This window comes from Anabrus simplex, chromosome 1 (genome assembly GCF_040414725.1).
Source record: "Anabrus simplex isolate iqAnaSimp1 chromosome 1, ASM4041472v1, whole genome shotgun sequence".
NCBI classification, from domain to species: domain Eukaryota; kingdom Metazoa; phylum Arthropoda; class Insecta; order Orthoptera; family Tettigoniidae; genus Anabrus; species Anabrus simplex.
In genome coordinates this window covers 1,013,675,481-1,013,697,241 of record NC_090265.1, presented here as the reverse complement: position 1 = coordinate 1,013,697,241, position 21,761 = coordinate 1,013,675,481, and the positions used below count along the sequence as shown (strand labels likewise).

Sequence of the window (21,761 nt, the reverse complement as noted above, 5' to 3'; positions counted from 1 at the left end):
CCCCAGAAACTCTTTGTAAACCATGTTTGTGGTATTGCCTTTTGGGGTTAAGATGACCATGCAACTTAGAACTGTACATGTGAGAAACAGTCTTCTCTCAAGTCGAAAAAACAACGCTTCTTTATTTTTAAAGGAGTTTCCAAATACCTGTTTCCATGTCTGTAACATCTTCAATTTTTGAGATATAAGCATCCCCATAAAAATAATTCAACCCTTTTATCAGTCCTTCCTCCGTCCCCACCCCCACCTATGTGGATTTTTAAAACCAAAAAATGTGTGTTCTTTTATTTTTAAAGGAGATTCCAACTGCCAATTTTCACGTCTGTAACATCTTCAGTGTTTGAGGTGTAACCTCATAAAAAATAAATCAACTCATTTTTCACTTCTCCCCCCTCCCCCCTCCGTTAAGTGCCTTTTCCGAAAACAAAAAAGTACATGTTCCTGTATTTTTAAAGGACTTTCCAAATATCAAGTTTCACCTCTGTAAACATGTTAAGAAGTATTTGACTTAAACTGTTGATATACTGGTACTCATTTTAAAAATCACCCCCTTCTTCAATCCTTTTCACCCCATTAAGTGGACTTGCCAAAAACAATAAATATGTTTCATTATTTTTAAAGGAGATTCAAAATACCAACTTTCACATCTATAACATCTTCAGTTTCTGAGATATAAGTGTCCTCATAAACAGAATTAACCCTCTTGGAGCCAAGAGCCGATCTAGTCGGCCGCTCCCCATCAGCTGGAAGAGGCCAGAGCTCCGCCTCCACTCTACTATTGTAAAGTGCCAGACCGTTTTCAGTGGAAATACATGTATTTTAAAATTCGCGTATATCTACCGGTGTATAGCAAATACCGGCATGAAATTTTCTACATATCGACTACGTAGAATAAGAAACTGGTTTGGAGAGATATAAAGAGTCAAAGACCTTTTTTTGTTGATTTGTAGTTGTCGATAACGTTTATTTTTAGGAAGAGAAAAATATTTTCGCAATTTCTCTCTCAATCTCTACTTTGAAAAAAAATTTACGATACAAAAGAATATACGTAATTATGTATAATGTATTTCTAAATACAATTCTATAAAATAACTAATTTGAACGAGAAAAATAAGAACGTAAAAAATAAAAATTCAAACATGTCACTAGTAAAAACAAGACAATTTTACTCACCGATAAAATTCTCGTGAATGTATCGATCTTTGGCAAATACCGACAACAAATTTTCTATGTGCGGACAAGACAGTATTAAAATAATTCTGAATTATTAAATAAGTAAAAAAAATAATAGTTGATATTATAGTTTTTGTTTTCAGAAAAAATAGTTTCTCGTTTTCGGTTGTAGTATATATTAGAAAAATAATTTTACAATACAACAGAATTTACGAAATTAAGAAATATATGGCACTAAATCCCTGATTTGCTTTAACCTACTAAGCGACCGCTGCTCAGTTCGGTACCTGCAGTTTACGAGGTGAATCATGGTCAGTGAGACAGATCCTCTCAGTAATTATTCTTGGTTTTCCAGACCGGGGTCCTCCCACCCTCAGATATCTCCTCAATTGCAATCACTTAGGGTCACTTAGATTGAGTGAACCTCGAACCAACCTTCAGGACCAGGCGAAAATTCTTGACCTGGGCGGGAATCGAACCCATGACCTCCGGGTGAAAGGCAGGCACGCTACACTTAGCCCGCGGAGACCGGCATTTAGGTAATGATAGAGGGCTATATGTGACTATAAGGTTTAGCAGAGAGTAAGTGAAAAGTAAATTGAAGTGTGATATGGGCGGAAAATCAGACGGTAGGGCATGTTTAGGTCCAAGAACTTCCTTGAAGGAGACATGAGGTTGAGGAATGTTGTCGGGTTCATTGGGACAAATTTCCACAAAATGTTCTCCAGAGACATCATCATCATCATCATCATCATCATCATCATCATCATATTCGTTATCACTAGTTTCATCTACCACCATATTCAGAGTAGCTTTAGTGCTGTTAGACACAGTTAAACGTCTCTTCTTTAGCTGCGGTGATCCCGCGGACGTGTCTGGTATAATTTCATCGCTACTCTCTGAACTAAATTCCCTATCGCTATCCGTTAAATCATCAGCGTTAACTTCGCACTGTTCGAAATACTGCATTAATCTATTGTCATCAATAGCTGCTGAAAAATTATCACGTGAATAACATGCCATTTTCCTGTCACACATCCACTCACTGCAAGGAGCAATCTCTTACTGACCGGTTAGCGGTATTTGTAAACACAGGAAACGACTCTTGTGAAAGGTATAACACCCTCTTAGAACTGCCAAAGCAAGACCAGGCACACAATAACGTGTAGCCCCTTTACTACAGGTTGTAACAAAAGTATGCACTCCACTATAGGTTGCCTCAAAATTACGTATATCACAGAATTTTAAGCCGGCCGATGTAATCGGCTCTGGCAACTTCCGACTGGATTGTTAACGGCCGACCAGATCGGCTCTGGCAATTTAAAGGAGGGAGCTCGCACTACCGCCTGGCACCAAGAGAGTTAAACTCCTTCTTTACTTATTTTCAACCTCCACCTCAAGTCGAGTTTCTGAAAACAAAAAAATATGTGTTTCTTTATTTTTAAAGGAGATTCCAAAATACCTATGTTCATGTTTGTAACATCTTTAGTTTTTTTAAAATATAAGTATCCTCATACAATTAATGATTCAACTAATTTTTCAATTCCTTCACGCCCCACTCTCATTTAATTTTCCTAAAACAAAAGAATATGTGCTTCTTTATTTAAAGGATATTCCACCTACCAATTTTCATGTATGTTATCCTCATAAAAAGAATTGAACTCCTTTTACAACCCCCTCCCCTCCCAAAAATGTGTTTTCCTTTATTTTTAAAGGACAATCAAAATACCAATTTTCACTCTATAACATTCAGTTCTTGAGATATAAGTATCCCCATAAACAAAATTGAACAATTTTTAAATAAATAAATAAATAAATAAATAAATAAATAAATAAATAAATAATTTTTTTTTTTGCTAGTTGTTTTACGTCGCGCCGACACAGATAGGTCTTACGGCGACGATGGGACAGGAAAGGGCTAGGAGTGGGAAGGAAGCGGCCATGGCCTTAATTAAGGTACAGCCCCAGCATTTGCCTGGTGTGAAAGTGGGGAAACCACAGAAAACCATTTTCAGGGCTGCCGACATTGGGGTTCGAACCTACTATCTCCCGAATACTGGATACTGGCCGCACTTATACGACTGCAGCTATCGAGCTCGGTGAATCAATCAATCAATCAATCAATCAATCAATCAATCAATCAATCAATCAATCAATCAATCAATCAATCAATCAATCAATCAAATAAATAAATAAATAAATAAATAAATAAATAAATAAATAAATAAATCAAATCAATCAATCAATCCTGATCTGCATTTAGGGCAGTCGCCCAGGTGACAGATTCCCTATCTGTTTGTTTCCTAGCCTTTTCTTCCCACTTAAGTGAATTTTCCAAAAACAAAAAAATATGTCTTTATTTAGAAAGGAGTTTCCAAATTCCATGACTGTAACATCTTCAGTTTTTGAGATATATACATCCTCATAAAAAGAAACTCCTTTCACCCTCCCCTCCAAGTTGATTTTTCCCCAAAAATGCATTTTTAAAGGAAATTCCAAATACCAATTTTTACACTGTAAGCTTTTAAGTTTCTGAGATATAGATATACTCATTTAAACACCCACCTTTTCACCCCCTTAGCGATGATGGAATAATAAAAAATCCTCCTTAGTGAGCACCTAAAATCTAATATAAATGTATCCCAAAAATGTCATTTCTTTATGTCCAGTAGTTTTGGATCGGTGATGATGAATCAGTCAGTCAGGACATGTTTAGAGAGATATGTAGATATCTTCTCTCAGAAATAAAATGGATACAGGCACCTAAGAATGAACATTAAAAGATATGTTGGTTTTCCCTTTTTTCCAGACGGCTTAGAAAGAAACCACTATAAATGAGCACATGGATAAATTGTTTACAAATCAAAAGATACTTATAAAGTTTAATAGTTTAGGTTTCAAGGTTTTTTACTTATTTTTTTTACATTTCAAGGTTTTTTACTTATTTTTTAAAATTTTAAATTTCCTTTTATTTTAAATACTACCTTGTCACCTGACCAAGAGTCCTGCAGTTGATTGGTGCAGGCTTTTACGGTCAATGTCAACACACCCTAATATCCCAGAAGAACATAAAAGTTTGTCAGTCCTGTAGTTATTCATCAAATAACAACTCTAGTCCTTAAACAATTATTTTTTATCTACCACATTATTTACACAAACAATACACAAACTACTACTTACCACTTGAAGTATTTGAATACAGCCAGGTATGTGCAACGTTCTTACTACTCGATGTTGTGTATGTGATAGGTACCTCCCATTTGTACCTATTTGATGACAACAAAAATAATGGATACAGAAATTAAATCATATTGATTTACAAAATGGCAACAATAACATAGGTAAAAGAATCACTATACTAGAAAGTTCACATAATTGAAGCTGATAAGTACTGCAAGTCAGTTCATTTACTACTTCTGCCAGAGTTATAAATACTCACCCAAAGGGAGAGACATCATTCGTTTTACTGGCAGAAGGATCAGCTAGGAAGCGGCTTTGACTCAAGACTCTGTCTCCATTCTCATTCACCGTCACAGTAATAACAGGAAAACCCATCTGGCGAGTCCAGGTATCCATGACCTGCGTTATATTTGTGGGATGTTCAGATTTCTCATCCTCCACTTTCTGCAGCTCATCCCACAAATCCTGAGTCACTGCATTCTCAAATTTGTAGGCATTTAGAAATGCAGTGATACCTTTCTGGAAGTTTTCTTGGCCCATAAAATCCTCTAACATTCTTATGACTGCAGCACCCTGAGAACACACAAGCAGAAAGTAATAACTTGGTAACATTTTTAATATTGGTAAATAATAATATTAAAACTGCTAAAGAGACTACAAGCTAAAAACAAACACATACACAAAAAGAAATATTACTGTACAAGGAGATAGAAGAATGATCTGGTGGCAGAATTATTGTAACATTATGAAGCATTAGTACCTGTCTTAGCACCTATCTGTGTACATAAGATGGGAAAGTCATAAGAGAAGCTCATTTAATAAGAATATAATGAGTGAAATAGTAACAATATCTTCTTTTTCTTCCTAGTCTTTTAATTAGCCCTCACTATATGTGGAATAAACTCTGCTTTACAACCAAATGCCCTTCCTGCACCATTCTTACATGGAGGGATAAACACAATAAAGTAGCATGCTTCTATGGTGGTTTGTAGCGATATGTTATGTGTAGATGAAAATTTGTATTAAGACGATCACAACCACTCAGTCCCTGAGCTGTAGGAATGAACCAAACATGGTAAAATAAACTTGTATCCTCATCACGAGGTGATGCAGCTCTTTTAGGGCACACCCCTGATGGAGATGAGCTGCATGTACCATTTTAACCACATACCAGCCCTCCTGCCATTCTTAAATTTCTGGCAGTACTGGGAATCGAACCCAGGCCTCCGAGGATGGTAGCTAATAGTGCTAGTGGAGACAGACAACCAAACATGGTTAAAATTCCTGGCCTAGCTGGAAATCAAACCCAGGGCCCTATGAACTGAAGGTTACTATGCTGACCATTTAGGCAAGGAGCCAGACAAGGAAAGAATTCTACACTATAAATAAAAATATTCAACAGTGAAATATCTGTTCAGACTTATGTTTTCACAACTCATAATAATAGATGATACTCTTTTGAATTTACACCATTTGAAAAGAGACAAAGAGCACGGGAACTTTACTCTCATATATAGACTTTGCTCTGCTTCCTCAGAAGTGAACCACAAACCGACAATGGCTACTGTAAAGCAGTTTGTCTATAAAAGTTCCCATACGTAACCTCATTCATTTTAGTATAAGCTTTGCCTTCACCCCTTCAGTCTTCATTTGAGACTTCTTTCCTGTCCAAAAGGTATTTGTCAAAGTTAATATTTGTTCTACAGGGACATTTGTCCTAGAAAGACAAAATAATTCAATAAGGAGCTTCGGGTTAATCTGAGGAATGTACCTGTATTCCAAATGGGTGGAAATAACTTCAATCCAAGACATTACACATTAAGATGGATTGTTGTTGTTGATGTTGTTCTACATCATACCAACAATTACAGGTCTTATGGGACTATGGAATAGGAGAGGGGTCATGCTCAGTAACATGATGGGATTTGCTTTAGTGTCAACCAAGACAGTCCTTTCAGATTGTTGAAAGGCAAGAACATTCCTTAAGATAAGTCACATAAGTATGAGATAAATTAAGTGCAATATTCCAGTCACCTTGGCAATACATATAGATTCATTTATTTTTCAACAGAAGAACATCTCTCATAAATCAACCAGAACTAAAGCTACTTCAAGAACCCTGAAAGTTTGTTCTTCAATCATCAAAACTTTGAGTGAGTCAGATAACAGCAACAATTGAAGCGAAGACAGCAGAGAGGAGATATATTTTTCTCTCAAAATTAAGATTGTACTTTATGAAAGAAATCAGCAGGAGTGGGACATTTTGGAGTCCCTCATAAAATCCTAGGGACAGTGCAATATAACAAAAATAACCAACTAATCTTGAAGCTTGCAGGAGAAAACTTTGTAAAAGTCTAAAGTATTTCAGATGCTGCTAATGAATGCAATAGGAGCCAAACAGGAGATACAAATCTCATCTCAACAGGCTCAAAACATTTTCAGCAGGATAAGACAGTCATTCTGTAAACAACAGTTAAGCAACAAAAATCAGCTTACACAAATAAACAACCTGTAATACATCAATACATACAAGTAGAAAAGTGTAGCAATCCAACTGATGAGCCCCCAGCTACACTGGGGCAAAACGCTGGTAATTTCACGATTGGAAAAGCATAAAGAGCTTAAATGATTTTAACATTTGCAATGGATGAAATTAAATTATGGTTTCCTTCTAGGAACCTTGTTTTTGATATAAAGGCCAAAGCAAGGCATTTATACACGTAGAGGTACATGCTCCCCCCAGTGCACCGTCACTGCATTGTCCTACATAAGAGGCTTGCAGTGGTGTCTCAACGGCACATTAGCTCCAGCGTCTTGGAAAGATGTATCAATCCAACTGATGCGTTCACTGTTACACTGATGCGAAACGCTGGTAATTTCACAATTGAAAAAGCCTAATGAGCTTAAATGTTTTTTAAACCCTGTATTTGTAGGTGGCACAGTAATTGCATCTCAGACAGACGAGGTGAAGTGGCTGAAATGTGCCCTAATGGTACAATTTCCAACATCACACACACACAATCAATCACTACTGCTCTGCATTTACGGCAGTCGCCCAGGTGGCAGATTCCCTATCTGTTGATTTCATAGCCTTTTCTTAAAAATGATTCCAAATAATTTGAAAATTTACTGAACATCTCCCTTGGTAAGTTATTCCAAACCCTAACTCTGCTTCCTATAAACGAATATTTGCCCAATTTGTCCTCTTGAATTCCAACTTCATCTTCATACTGTGATCTTTCCTACTTTTAAAGACACCACTCAAACTTATTCGTCTACTAATGTCATTCCACACCATCTCTCCACTGATGGCTCAGAACATACCACTTAGTTGAGCAGCTCGTCTCCTTTCTCCCAAGTCTTCCCAGCCCAAATTTTGCAACATTTTTGTAATGCTACTCTTTTGTCAAAAATCACCCAGAACAAATCGAGCTGCTTTTCTTTGGATTTTTTCCAGTTCTTGAATCAAGTATTCCTGGTGAGGGTTCCATACACTGGAACCATACTCTAGTTGGGGTCTTACCAGAGATTTATATGCCCTCTCCTTTACATCCTTACTACAACCCTTAAACACCCTCATAACCATGTGCAGAGATCTGTACCCTTTATTTACAATCATATTTATGTGATTAATCCAATGAAGATCTTTCCTTGCATTAAGACCTAGGTATTTACAATGACCCCCACAAGGAACTTTCACCCTATCAATGCAGGAATTAAAACTGAGAGGACTTTTCCTATTTGTGAAACTCACAACCTGACTTTTAACCCTGTTTATCACTATACCATTGCCTACTGTTCATCTCACACATTATCAAGGTAATTTTGCAAATGCTCACCATTTTGTAACTTATTTATTACTCTATACAGAAAAACATCACCTGCAAAAGGACTTATCTCTCATTTCACTTCTTTACTTGTATCATTTGTATATATAAGAAAATATAAATGTCCAATAATACTACCTTCAGGAATTCCCATCTTAATTATTACAGCATCAGATAAAGTTTCACCTATTCTATTCTCTGAGATCTATTTTCTAGAAATATAGCCAACCATTCAGTCACTCTTTTGTCTAGTCCATTTGCACTCATTTTTGCCAGTAATCTCCCATGATCTACCCTATGAAATGCCTTATCTGTACCCTTTATTTACAATCATATTTATGTAATTACCCCAATGAAGATCTTTCCTTATACTAACGTCTATGTACTTACAGTGATCCTCAAAAGGAACTTTAACCCCATCAACACAGTAATTAAAACTGAAAGGACTTTACCTATTTGTGAAATCACAACCTGACTTTTAACCCCGTTTATCATCATACCATTGCCTACTGCCAATCTCACAACATTATCAAATTCATTTTGCATTTGCTCACAATCGTGTAACTTATTTATTACTCCATATAGAATAACATCATCTACAAAAAGCCTTACCTATGATTCCACTTCTTTACACATTTCATTGATATATATATAAGAAAACATAAACGACTAATAATACTGCCTTGAATTCCCCTCTTAATTTTTACAGGGACAGATAAAGCTTCGCCTACTCTGAGTTCTGTTTTCTAGAAATGTAGCCACCCATTCAGGTCGCTCGTTTTTCTAGTCCAATTGCACTCATTTTTGCCATTATTTTCCTATAATCTACCCTATCAAATACCTTAGATAGGTCAATCGCTATACAGTCCATTTGACTCCTGAATCCGGGATATCTGCTATATCTTGCTGGAATCCTACAAGTTGAGCTTCAGTGGAATAACCTTTCCTAAACCTGAACTGGCTTCTATCAAACCAGTTATTAATTTTGCAAACATATCTAATATAATCAGAAAGAATGCTTTCCCAAAACTTACATGCAATGCATGTCAAACTGACTGGCCTGTAATTTTCAGCTTTATGACTATCATTCAAGTTTAAAAACTTCATATTAAATTCGTACTGAACCGAGAATCTAATGGGAACAAAACAGTGGGGTCCACCTATTCAATACGATACAATGTTGTAAAGTGAATTATAACATTTTATTATTCATGGGACCAGTTTCAATGCTGGTGTGCACCATCTTCAATCACAAAATTAATTGTATTCAATAGGTGGACCCCACTTTTTTGTTCCCATTAGTTTATGTCTATCACCCATTCTTTTATACACAGAGGCTACTATAGCAACTCTCCATTCATTTGGTATAGCTCCTCCATGCAAAAAATAATCAAATAAGTACTTCAGATATGGTACTATATCCCAACCCATTGGCCAGAAATCCCCAGAAATCTTATCAATTCAAACCGCTTTTTTAGTTGTAAATTTACTGAATTGCTACGTTATGATACAATGTTAATTTTTTGCCTGTATTCAATGTGCTAGTTATTTTAAGATCTTCGCTAATTGGCTGATGATGACACTTAAAATGTGTTGAAACCGGTCCCATTAAACAGGTTGTAACTACTTTTTACCATCTTATTACGGAGTATTGAAAGGTGGATCCTGCCCTATAATATTGTACATCTTCTTACAGTAAATGTCATTGTTATCGTAGGTAAATTTTAATACTTCTTTAGTATTAGTCACCTCCTCTACCTGGACATTATCCTCGTAACCAGCAATCTTTACATACTGCTGACTGAATACTTCTGCCTTTTGAATATCCTCGCATACACACTCCTCTTGTTCACTAATGATTCCTGGAATGTCCTTCATGGAACCTGTTTCTGCCTTAAAGTACCTATATATACTCTTCCATATTTCACTAAAATTTGTATGACTGCCCATTATGCTTGCCATCATGTTGTCCTTAGCTGACTTCTTTGCTAGATTCAGTTTCCTAGCAAGTTCCTTCAATTTTTCCTTACTTCCACTCCTTCTTAGTCTCTTTACTTCTCTATCATAATATAGTGGATCTTTACCATTTATTACCACCTTTAAAGGTACAAACCTATTTTCACATTCCTCAACAATTGCTTTAGACCCATCCCAGAGTCTGTTTACATTTTTATTTACCATTTTCCACCGATCATAGTTACTCTCTAAAAACTCCCTCATATGGTACTGCCTAACAGTCCTAATTTTAATACCTTATATTTTCTAGAAATTTCACCTTAGATAGGTCAATCACGATACAGTCCATTTGACCTCCTGAATCCAAGATATCTGCTATATGTTGCTGGAATCCTACAAGCTGAGCTTCAGTGGAATAACCTTTCCTAAACCTGAACTGCCTTCTATCAAACCAGTTATTAATTTTGCAAACATGTCTAATATAATCATAAAGAATGCTTTCCCAAAGCTTACATGCAATGCATGATAACTGACTGGCCTGTAATTTTCAGCTTTATGTCTACCACCCATTCCTTTATACACAGGGGCTACTATAGCAACTCTCCATTCATTTGGTATAGCTTCTTCATGAAAATAATCAAATAAGTACTTCAGATATGGTACTCTATCCCAACCCATTGTCTTTAGTATATCCCCAGAAATCTTATCAATTCCAGCTGCTTTTCTGGTTCTCAACTTCTGAATCTTATTTTAAATGCTATTGTTATCATAGGTTAATTTTGAATACTTCTTTAGTATTAGTCACTTCCTCTATCTGGACAGTATCCTTGTAACCAACAATCTTCACATACTGCTGACTGAATACTTCTGCCTTTTGAAAATCCTCACATACACACTCCCCTTGTTCATTAATGATACCTTCTTGGAACCTGTTTCTGCCTTGAAGTACCTATACATACGCTTCCATTTTTTACTAAAATTTGTATGACTGCCAATTATGCTTGCCATCATGTTATCCTTAGCTGACTTTATTTGCTAGATTCAATTTCCTAGTAAGTTCCTTCAATTTCTCCTTACTTCCACAGCCATTTCTAACTATTTCTTTCCAACCTGCACCTTCTTCTTAGTCTCTTTACTTCTTTGTTATAATATAGTAGGTCTTTACCATTCCTTACCACCTTTAAAGGTACAAACCTGTTTTTACATTCCTCAACAATTGCTTTAAACCCATCCCAGAGTCTGTTTACATTTTTATTTACTGTTTTCCACCCGTCATAGTTAAAATTCCCTCATTCCTGTTTTATCAGCTATATGGTACTGCCTAATAGTCCTACTTTATAAATCTTCCTTTCTATCACACTTATTTTAAACTACAACAAAACCAGCTTTGTGACACTAATACCATCTATTTCTCTATATAATCATCTGGTTTTACCAGCACCATGTCCAGAATATTATTCCCTCTAGTTGGTTCCATCACTTTCTGAATTAGCTGTCCTTCTCATATTAACTTATTTGCCATTTGTTGGTCATGCTTCCTGTCGTTCGCATTACCTTCCCAACTGACATTTGGTAAATTGAAATCACCCGCTACAATCACGTCCCTTTCCATATCGCTTCCTACATAACTGATTATTTTATAAAACAATTCCAAATCTGCGTCAGCGCTACCCTTTCCCGGTCTGTACAATCCAAAGACATCAAGTTGATCAATTTGCCTATTATCTTTAGATATGAGCCTTACACCTAGAATTTCATGTTTGTCATCTTTACCTTTTTTTTTTTTAACTTACAAATTCTTCTTTCATCAGAATGAACCCCGCCCCCACCCCCACCCACCTCCTACCATTCCTATCCTATTTCTACGATACACACAGCAGTTCCATGAGAAAATTTCTGCATACATTATATCATTTCTCAGCCATGATTCACCTCCTATTACAATACAGTGCACTCCCGATAATTTGCAGTAATTAATGCACGCACTTCCACGAATTATCGAAAACTCCTAATTATTTTTAAGCCTGGTAAAAACAAAACCATAGGTTAAAATAATGAAATGTATTTTATGAACAAGCAGAAAATAATTATAACACTTCACATTGTATTTGTAAGACATACTTAAGAAAAATTACAAAATTCCATGTGGATTATGCCAACATTCCTATCTAACAAAAAAAAATCGGTCATCACTTTTTCTTTCTTAGACAATTGTTCATTTTTTCTAATTTTGGATCATACATTTCTCAAGAAAACAATATCTGAAAATGAAAATTCATCTCTATTTGCTATGTAAGAGATAAGTGTGTCTACAGAGACACTAGCTTGGCTGTTGCATCACTCCCACACTCGATATCATCTGAATCGCCGTCTTCATCACCAACCGTCAAATTCCGTGCAATATCCTCTTCACTTTCATGTCTGAAACCATAATCGTCCTTATCAACGTCTAACCACTCAATAGTGTAACTTTCTTCTGCATCTTGGCATTTATCCAGGTTTTTCAGTAACAGTATCATCAACCAATTGCTGTAACAGAGATGACCTGTAGTTCTTCTTTAAAGCAGCAGTAACACCTTGGTCCATAGCTTGGAGAATAGAAGTTACATTAGGGGGAATGTATTTCACGTAAATATCACCTTCTTTAAGTTCACTTTAGTGTGGATGAGAAGGCGCATTGTCAATAAAGAGCAGTGCTTCGATTAGCAGTGACTGCTTAATTAGGTAGGCCGTCACTTGTTTCACAAAATGATTGTGAAACCACTCCTTAAATATTTGTGTGTCCATCCACGCTGCCTTTTGATGGTAGTACTGCAAAGGCACATTCTCTCGTTTAAAACAACAGGGTTTTCTGGATTTCCCTATAGCTAATCATTTTAATTTATGTTCAACACTTGCGTTAGCACACGCCATAATGGTTATTCTTTCCTTGGATGTTTTGCAGCCTGGGGCTTGCTGTTCTTGTTGCATCACTAATGTTCAGGACGGTAAACATTTCCAACACAACCCTGTTTTGTGCGAAGTTTTCAGCAGCACCCGAGTCTGCACTGAGACGCTCTCCGTGAATAGCAATTTCTCGTATTCCGTAGCATTTCTTAAACCACGTAAGCCAGCCAGAAGATGCTTTAAAATCACCTTCTAAGCCAAGAGCATCATGAAAATGTTTTGCTTGCTCAGCACACATTAGGCTGGACACAGGAATACCTTCCACTCGTTTTTGATTAAACCACCGTATTATAGCTTTGTCTAGATTTGCATTGTCACAGGTGTAGAATATATTGGAAGTGGAGTGTGTTTATTGAAGACTTTAATTGTAAACCTTCTGTAGAACTTACTGTATGATCTGAAGTGTGGTGATAGAATATTTTATTTGTATTCCATTCAGGTACCTAACCTGTACAGTGTAAGAAATATTGTTGTACATAGGTTGGTTGTTAATAGTAGATTTCAGTTCTATATTTACTGGAAGTATCCAGAAAGTTATCACATGAATTTTTGAACAGGGTGTGTTGTCTTTTGTTTGTTATGTATTCTAGAAAGTATTTTCTGACTATTCTGGAAATGGAAGATTCGTGATCGTATGTATTCGAGAAAGTATGTTAAAGTTCGTGACTGAAGTAGGAGTTGTGATTGGTGAATCTGGGTGACAATAGGCGGGCTCATGCATTTTGATTGGCTACTCCAAGGCCAGGGTTTACCTTTTTAAAGATAGTGAGGCAGCATTTCGTGGTCTGTCTTGGTCTGTCTGTGGTCTGTGATCGGTCTGTCTGGTTGCCCGAAGTTTTGATGTCGTCTCGCTACCAGGATGGGCCACCTTGTGGGTAAGCACTCTTGATTTCCGTTCCAGCTTAAATTTCCTGTAATGTTCGCTTGCTTTTTCATATAGGAGTCTGCCCTAACCTCATCTAGATTCGCCACTTAATTATTTATGGTGCCTTAGCATTTCAGCTGGGCTTGCCTGCTTGTTTTCGAGGCATTCCCCGTTTCTTGTTTCGCTAAATATGTAAATTGTAGTTTAATATATTTACCTTGGGGTTTTGCCTCTGGTAGTTCCGTGTCACTTGATGTATGCTAGAGTTTGAAAAGTACGTTTAACTTCACTGTAAATTGTAATAGCGTATTACGTTTCTTCTTACCTACTAAATTGCATTGTACAGCTGGATTTGTAACAAGATGAAAAAACAAATGATGCAGATGGAAATGAACAATAGTAGCACACGGTGAGGTTGTGGACCTCATAGTTTACAAAATATTGTTTAGTAACAATAACAAACAGGTTGAAATCACTGTCGAAAATCATCCTTGTAGAAACCCATACACATTAAATTGGTCAGGAGGGGAGCAGGACAAACATTTTTGAGAAACCAAGCCTGATATAATGTGCAGGCGAAAAGCCTGTGACAAGGAAAAAACACCAATGAAATTTAAAGCTTTAGAAACAGCAGCATTCTCAATATCTTCTCACTCTAGCGGTCCCTTTCTTGATTATTGTTTCATAATGTTGGCTGCTGTCTTGCTTTATTATAACGGGTCGGAAGGGCCGCGATATAAAATTGAGAAGCTGTGTTAGGTAAAAGACAGATGCATAGTAAACTGTAAGTGATCTGGTGGAAACCGTCAATGAAGTTCTAATGGTGTTTAGCAGGTGGTTGTCTTCTCAAATGGCCTGCTCTTCTCAAAGTGAACAAGACCGTTACTATGAGGTCCACAACCTCACCATGTGCTACTATTGTTCATTTCCATCTGCATCATTTGTTTTTTCATTCCTTTGTTTTCTTAGGTTAACACAGTTTTTAGTTTCAATTATTATTTTAAATTAACACCTTTTCACTGAATTTTGTCGCAGTGAGTTGTTTTTTGCTCCGCATATTGATGTAAATATTGTATATTTGGGCTCATTTTGTTTCCGTCTAGGCTCTCTTTTGTTTGTTTTTTCATTTGCTCCTTCATTATGTTTTTTAGCATTTTTTCAACTTATATTATGTAAATTATTTCAAACTCCCCTCATTTTTCACTGAAGATGGCTCAAACGAGCCGAAACATGTTTGAATTTGTTTACTCCGTCTAATGACGGAATATTTATTGTATTGAATTAGGAGGATACTCTCATTTTTCACCTTTGTAAAGTGATTCATCATCGCCGAGCGAAAACTACTGGACATAAAGAAATGAAATTTTGGGGATACAATTATATTAGGGTGTAGGTGCTCACTAAATGAGAGTTTTCTGATATTCTGTCGCTAAGGGGGTGAAAAGGGGGGAGTGAATATTTAAAATGAGGATATCTATATCTCAAAAACTTAAAAGTTTACAGACGTAAAAATTGGTATTTGGAATCTCCTCTAAAAGTAAGGAAACATGAATTCTTTTGTTTTCAGAAAATCCCATTAAGGGGGGTGAAAAAAGGGGGGAAAAAGGTTGAACAGCTTTTATGAGGAGACTTATATCTAAAAACTGAAGATGTTACAGACATGAAAATTGGTATTTGTAATCTCCCTTGAAAATAAAGAAACACATATTTTTGTGTTTTTGGATAATCCGATGAATAGGGGGTGAACAAGAGTGACAAATGGAGTGAATTTTAAAAAAGACTATATCTGTAAATCATCTCAGACATGTAACATGTTGCTAATTTGAAAATTGGTATGTGGAATTTCCTGTAAAAGTAAAGAAACATAAATTTTTTTTTTTTGGAAAAACCACTTAAGGAGAACTGAAAAAGGGGGTGAATTTTTAAAATTAGCATATCTATATCTCAAAAACTTAACATGTTGCAGAAGTGAAAATTGGCATTTGGAATCCCCTTCAAAAATAAGGAAACACGTAGTCTTTTGTTTTCAGAAAAAGCCCTAACAGGGGGCGGGGAGTGAAAGAATTGAAAAATTAGTTGAATTATTTCTATGAGAATATATATACATACCCAAAAAAAAAAAAAAAAAGATGTTACAAACGTGAAAACTGATATTTGGAATTTCCTTTAAAAATAAAGAAACACGCATTTTGGGGGAGGGGAATCAACTTGGTAGGGGGGGATAAAAACGGAGATGAATTTATTTTATGAGGATACATATATCTCAAAAACTGAAGATGTTACAGTTGTGATAATTGGTATTTGGAAACTCTTTTAAAGAAACGGGTACTGTTTGTCTTTGGAAAATTCACTTGAGTGGGGAGTGTGAAAGGAAGTGAAAAAAAGTTAATTCTTTTTTGGAGAAACTTATATCTCAAAGCTGAAGGTTACAAATATGGAAATTGGTATTTGGAATCTCCTTTAAAAATAAAGAAACACACACATTTTTTGGGTGGGGGAAACCAACTTAACGGGCGGGGTGGAGTGAAAAAAGAGTTGAATTCTTTTCATGATGATACTTATATCTCAAAAACTGAAGATGTTACAGACATGAAAATTTGTATTTGATATTTTCTTTCAAAGTAAAGAAATGCGTATAATCTTTTGTCTTTGGAAAATCCACTTAAGGGGGTTAATTAATTGAAAAATTAGTTGAATTCTTTGTGGCAGCTCGTGACAAAATTTTTAGGGGGTTCACAACAACATTTTTGTTCATGTCGCAAATCAGCAAAAAAAATAACATAGGTACATAAATCTCTTCACTAAAAGTTCCTTGTATGGTTCCTATTTCACAAATAATATGGTAGAACCCCCATAACCGAGGATAAATTTTATACTAGACTAATCTGTTAATGTAGAACAAAAGTGAAATTCATAATAACTTTACTACACTGTGAATTTTGAAGGCTGTGAGCACTATTCTTGGTTTTTACATAGCACGAAGTTCACCTGGGTATGACAAGAAGCATAGAAATAATGTGTACAGCATTTACCGGTCAATTTTTGTTTTTAATAATTGTTTCCGAATTGGCCCCAATAGTCTCCATATTATCTTGGTTTTTAAAAATGCTATGTGTTCGGGACGTCTACCTATGAAGATCTTTTGCCCCTACTGGCACCATATGTGAGGAATCTGCATGTAATTGGAATGGCGGTAATGTAATGTGTTAACTGTGAGGAAAGGAACACTAAGAACGACACAAACATCCAGTTCCCAGGCCAGGGATATTTATCATTACAATTTAAAAACCCTGCCCTGGCCGGGAATTGAACCCGGGGCCGCCGGGTGACAGGCAGACACGTTGCCCCTTACACAGCAGAGCCAGACTTATCTCGGTTAATTAGGGTTCTACTGTATCACATATTAATTATTCTCGTCTTGGAAATTATAGACAACACTAGCATAGGGAATTCAATACTCGCGTTTCTGTGTGCATGAGAATTTTCATGTTTATTTATTTTTGCACTCAAATGTGCAAGGCCTGTGCACCTAGCTGAATTCCATACAATTCTTTGTTGAACAATACACAGGGCAAACAAAAAAGCGCATTCCTAGATCTACATCCACAGAGCCACATGCGTGTTTCGTACTTCTCTCTTAAACCTATGCCTATACTCGCGTTTGTCAGTTTTTGTAACTTTTTCGATAATCGAATCTGGTCTGTCCAGTCCTAGCCTTTTAATTTCCAACTTATCCTGAGATTAATATTTCGTTCGTTCGTAATCGGTTTACCCTCCAGGGTCAGTTTTTCCCTTGGACACAGCGAGGGATGCCACCTCTACCGCCTCAAGGGCAGTGTCCTGGAGCTTCAGACTCTGGGTCTGGGAATACAACTGGGGAGGATGACCAGTACCTCGCCCAGGCGGCATCACCTGCTATGCTGAACAGGGACTTTGTGGGGGGGGATGGTAAGTTTGGAAGGGATAGAGAAGGAAGAGGGAAGGAAGCGGCCAGGCATTTGCCTGGAGGAGAAGTGGGAAACCACGGAAAACCACTTCCAGAAGGGCTGAGGAGGGAATCGAACCCCCCTCTACTCAGTTGACCTCCCAAGGCTGAGTGGACCCTGTTCCAGCCCTCGTACCACTTTTCAAATTTCGTGGCAGAGCCAGGAATTGAACCCAGACCTCTGGGGGGTGGCAGCTAATCACTACACCACAGAGGCAGACAGATTAACATTTCACTGGTTAAAATTACCTGAACTGAATTCATTTCCTCTTACACAAAGAATACCATGGTTACAAACCATACAAACAAAGAAGCAAAACACAATACTTAAATAAATTTCACTTGAAAAGATTTTCCAATCACAAGGTAAAGCAAAATACTTCCCGCGAATACGAATATCTGTTCACAGCGAGCTAGAAAATGCCTATTCAGAATTACTAGCGAAATCTGCCGGTAATGTAATGCAATAGTAGCTCCTGGGAGGCTGTACCTAACCATGATACTGACACTGGTTTGACGTACCTTACCCGTGCTCGTTCCTAATGGGAATATCAGTGCATAAACCATGACGTCATCTGCTTTGAGCATGCGTATAGTCTTAAGCACAATAGCGCATTATCCAGTGTGCTCGCTGCACTGTCAGTCAAAACGAACAACTGTCAGTGTAACAATATAAGTCAAATGCTTTCGATAGATTGTCAAAATCAGGTCGAAAGAAAGGAAAGTTTCAAATTATCCATGAATGCGTAAAGATGTATTAAAACTGGGTGTTCACGTGCTCATGTGCTCCTGAGAGCCCACCGCCACTGGAGGATACTTATATCTCAAAAACTAAAGATGTTACAGACGTGAAAATTAGTATTTGAAATATCCTTTAAAAATAAAGAAACGCATTTTGGGGTGGGAATCAATTTGAGGGCAAGGGCGGTGAAAAAAGGATTTTAATTCCTTTTTATGAGGATACGTATAACTGAAGATGTTACAGTCGTGATAATTGGCATTTGGAAGTTCCTTTATAAATAAAGAAACAAGTATTTTTGGCTTTCGGAAATTTCACCTAAAGGTAGTGAAAAAATTTAATTCTTTTTATGGAGAAATTTGTATCTCAAAAACTTAAGGTTAGGTATGTGAAAGTTTGTATTTGGAATTTCCTTTCAAAATAAAGAAACATGCCCTTTTTTGAGGGAGTGGAGGGGGGGGGGGGAGAATCAACATAATGGTGGACTGGGGTGAAAAAGGAGTTGAATACTTTTTATGAGAATACTTATATCTCAAAACCTGAAGATGTTAGAAGCATGAACATTTGTATTTGGAATCTTTTTTTCAAAGTAAAGAAACACATGTTCTTTTGTCTTTGGAAAATCCACCTAAAGGGAGTGGATGAATTGAAAAATTAGTTGAGTTCTTTGTATGAGGACACTTATCTCAAAAACTAAAGATGTTAAATACGTGAAAATTGGTATTTGGAATCTCCTTTAAAAAATGAAGAGACACACACTTTTGGGGAGGGGGAATCACTTAACGTGTAGGAAGGGGGGGGGGGGGATGAAAAAAGAATTGAATTACTTTTATGAAGATACTTATATCTCAAAAACTGAAAATGTTGCAGATGTGAAAATTAGTATTTAGAATCTCCTTTAAAAATAAAGTAGCACACATTTGTTTCGGAAAATCGACGTAAGGGGGGTGGGGTTGAAAATAAGTAAATAGGGAGTTGAAATATGTTTATCTTGAAAACTGAAGCTGTTACAGATGTGAAAGTTGGTATTTTGAATCTCCTTTCAAAATAAAGGAATGCAAATTTTTTGTTTTGTTTTCGTAAAGTCTACCAGGAAAGGGGTGGAAAGAAGTGAAGAAGAAAATGAAATTTTTTATGAGTATACATTTATCTCAAAAACTAAAGGTGTTACAGACATACAGACATTAAGACTGGTATTTGGAATCTCCTTTAAAAATAATGGAACACATATTTTTTTTTGTTTTTTCTTTTTTTTGTTTACGGAAAATCTATTTAATGTACTGAAAAGAATTGGAAAAGCTGGTGAATTTTTAAAATGAGTACCGGTATGTCTACATTATATGTCAAAAACTTTACATGTTAGAGACAAGAAACTTGGTATTTGGAAAGTCCTTTAATCCCTCAGCGTCGCAGCCGTTTAAAGAGCTTCCTATCCCGCGGCCGGATGAGATTTCAACTACGCGCGACTGAAATACATTGATTCACTTAAAGCGTTACTACTAGTATAAGAGTGGCCCGATATTCACGAAATTTGGAATTCCTTATGGTAGAACTATGTACATGAAGATAATTACATAATTGTTTCACATTTCCTTAGTAATTTAGTTCCGTGTGATAGAGTTCGAAGCACTCTTCGAGACAGAGACCCAAGGCACACTCCTGGCAGCAGTACACCGATGTCTTCTTTTCACCGTGTTTTGAACACGCGATACAACGTCTCTGAGGTTTGGATTTCTCACTCTTGGGTGCTAATTTCCTGATAAAACGTATTTCCTGCAACCTTGGAACTGTATTATCTGATGCGCACCGGCCTTGAATATTTCGTTTCCCGCCCGAGAAGCGTATTTTGTACTACGTAAACAAACCTTCCATCAGCTGAAACTGATAAGATAACTGCTCAATGTTTGTCCCTGTGACTTGTCTAAATATTATTGGAGAATCTAGGAATCGTAATTCACTGTTGAAAGCTTCCCTTTGACCTGTATGCGTATCTATAGCCTCCTACACGAAATTTCCAAGTACTGGTTCCTCCTCATCGTCACTCTCATCATTTACCACTGCTACATCATCTATTTCATTATCACTACTGCTAATACTGCCACTACTACTTCCGACTAAACTTTCATTTGAATTATACAATATTTCAAGCACGCTACACTCAGCAGGAGCTAGCCATTGAGCGCGGTGCGTCACACAAGCTAATGAAGCTGCAGCGGGACCGAAAGCGGCAGGACGAAACTGAATGAGGGGAATAACATTTATGACGAATCAAAACAACTCGATACATATTTCAGATTAAAAGTTCGATACATCGTCTTTCAAACAAGATATATACCATGCACAACTGCTTCTCGTGTCGTATGACAGAAAGCAGCACTAACTGATGCCTATACAGAGTACTCGTAGAGAGTTACGAAAAGACTACAAGCTGAGAAATAAAGACAAATATAATAAATAAACCGCACTCTTAATACAAAATTAGAGCAAAGAACATCACACGAAATGACAAACTTCTCAGATCATCATTTATTTATTTTATTCTGTGGGAAAGAATGAAGCAAACGGACTATTAAAAAAGCAGGGATTGGTGCTCAGACATAATTGACATATACTTATCCTTGCAAAAGCAGCTACACTTTAACGATTTTCAATACTTATTTAGAACAATGATAAACCCGAAAATGTCTTCTTGGAAACAAAACAATTTGCATATCCATAACACCAAAACTCTTCGCGCTATAGCCGTAAATGCGAACCATGTATGGGTCTATACCACGTATAGAGGTCGGCGGCTACGGAAGAAAAGGGGGTCTATACCACGTATAGAGGTCGGCGCTGAGGGGTTAAAAATACAGTAACATGTATCTTTTTGTTTTCAGAGAAGGCACTTAACAGGGGGTGAAAAGAAGTGAAAAATAGTTGACTTATTTTTTATGAGGATACTTACATCTTCAAAACCGAAGATGTTACTGACATGAAGATTGGTATTTGGAATCTCCTTTAAAAATACAGAAACAAGTATTTTTTATCAGAAAATACAGTTAGATGGGGGTGGGGGAATGACTGATCAAGGGGTTGAATTCTTATATA

General features: G+C 36.7%; 1 protein-coding gene across 2 annotated transcripts in view; it reads right to left on the bottom strand.

The window, feature by feature from the left end:
- Nucleotides 1–21,761, bottom strand: part of LOC136857899 (aminopeptidase A) — a 209,103-nt gene that overhangs the window by 42,861 nt on the left and 144,481 nt on the right. For both annotated transcript variants that reach the window (XM_067136948.2, XM_067136949.2), the window contains 2 exons: nt 4,613–4,926; nt 4,354–4,439 (listed from right to left, as the gene is read on the bottom strand). In XM_067136948.2, the coding sequence (XP_066993049.2) occupies nt 4,354–4,439; nt 4,613–4,926 (400 nt within the window). The remainder of the gene's footprint in view (nt 1–4,353; nt 4,440–4,612; nt 4,927–21,761) is intronic.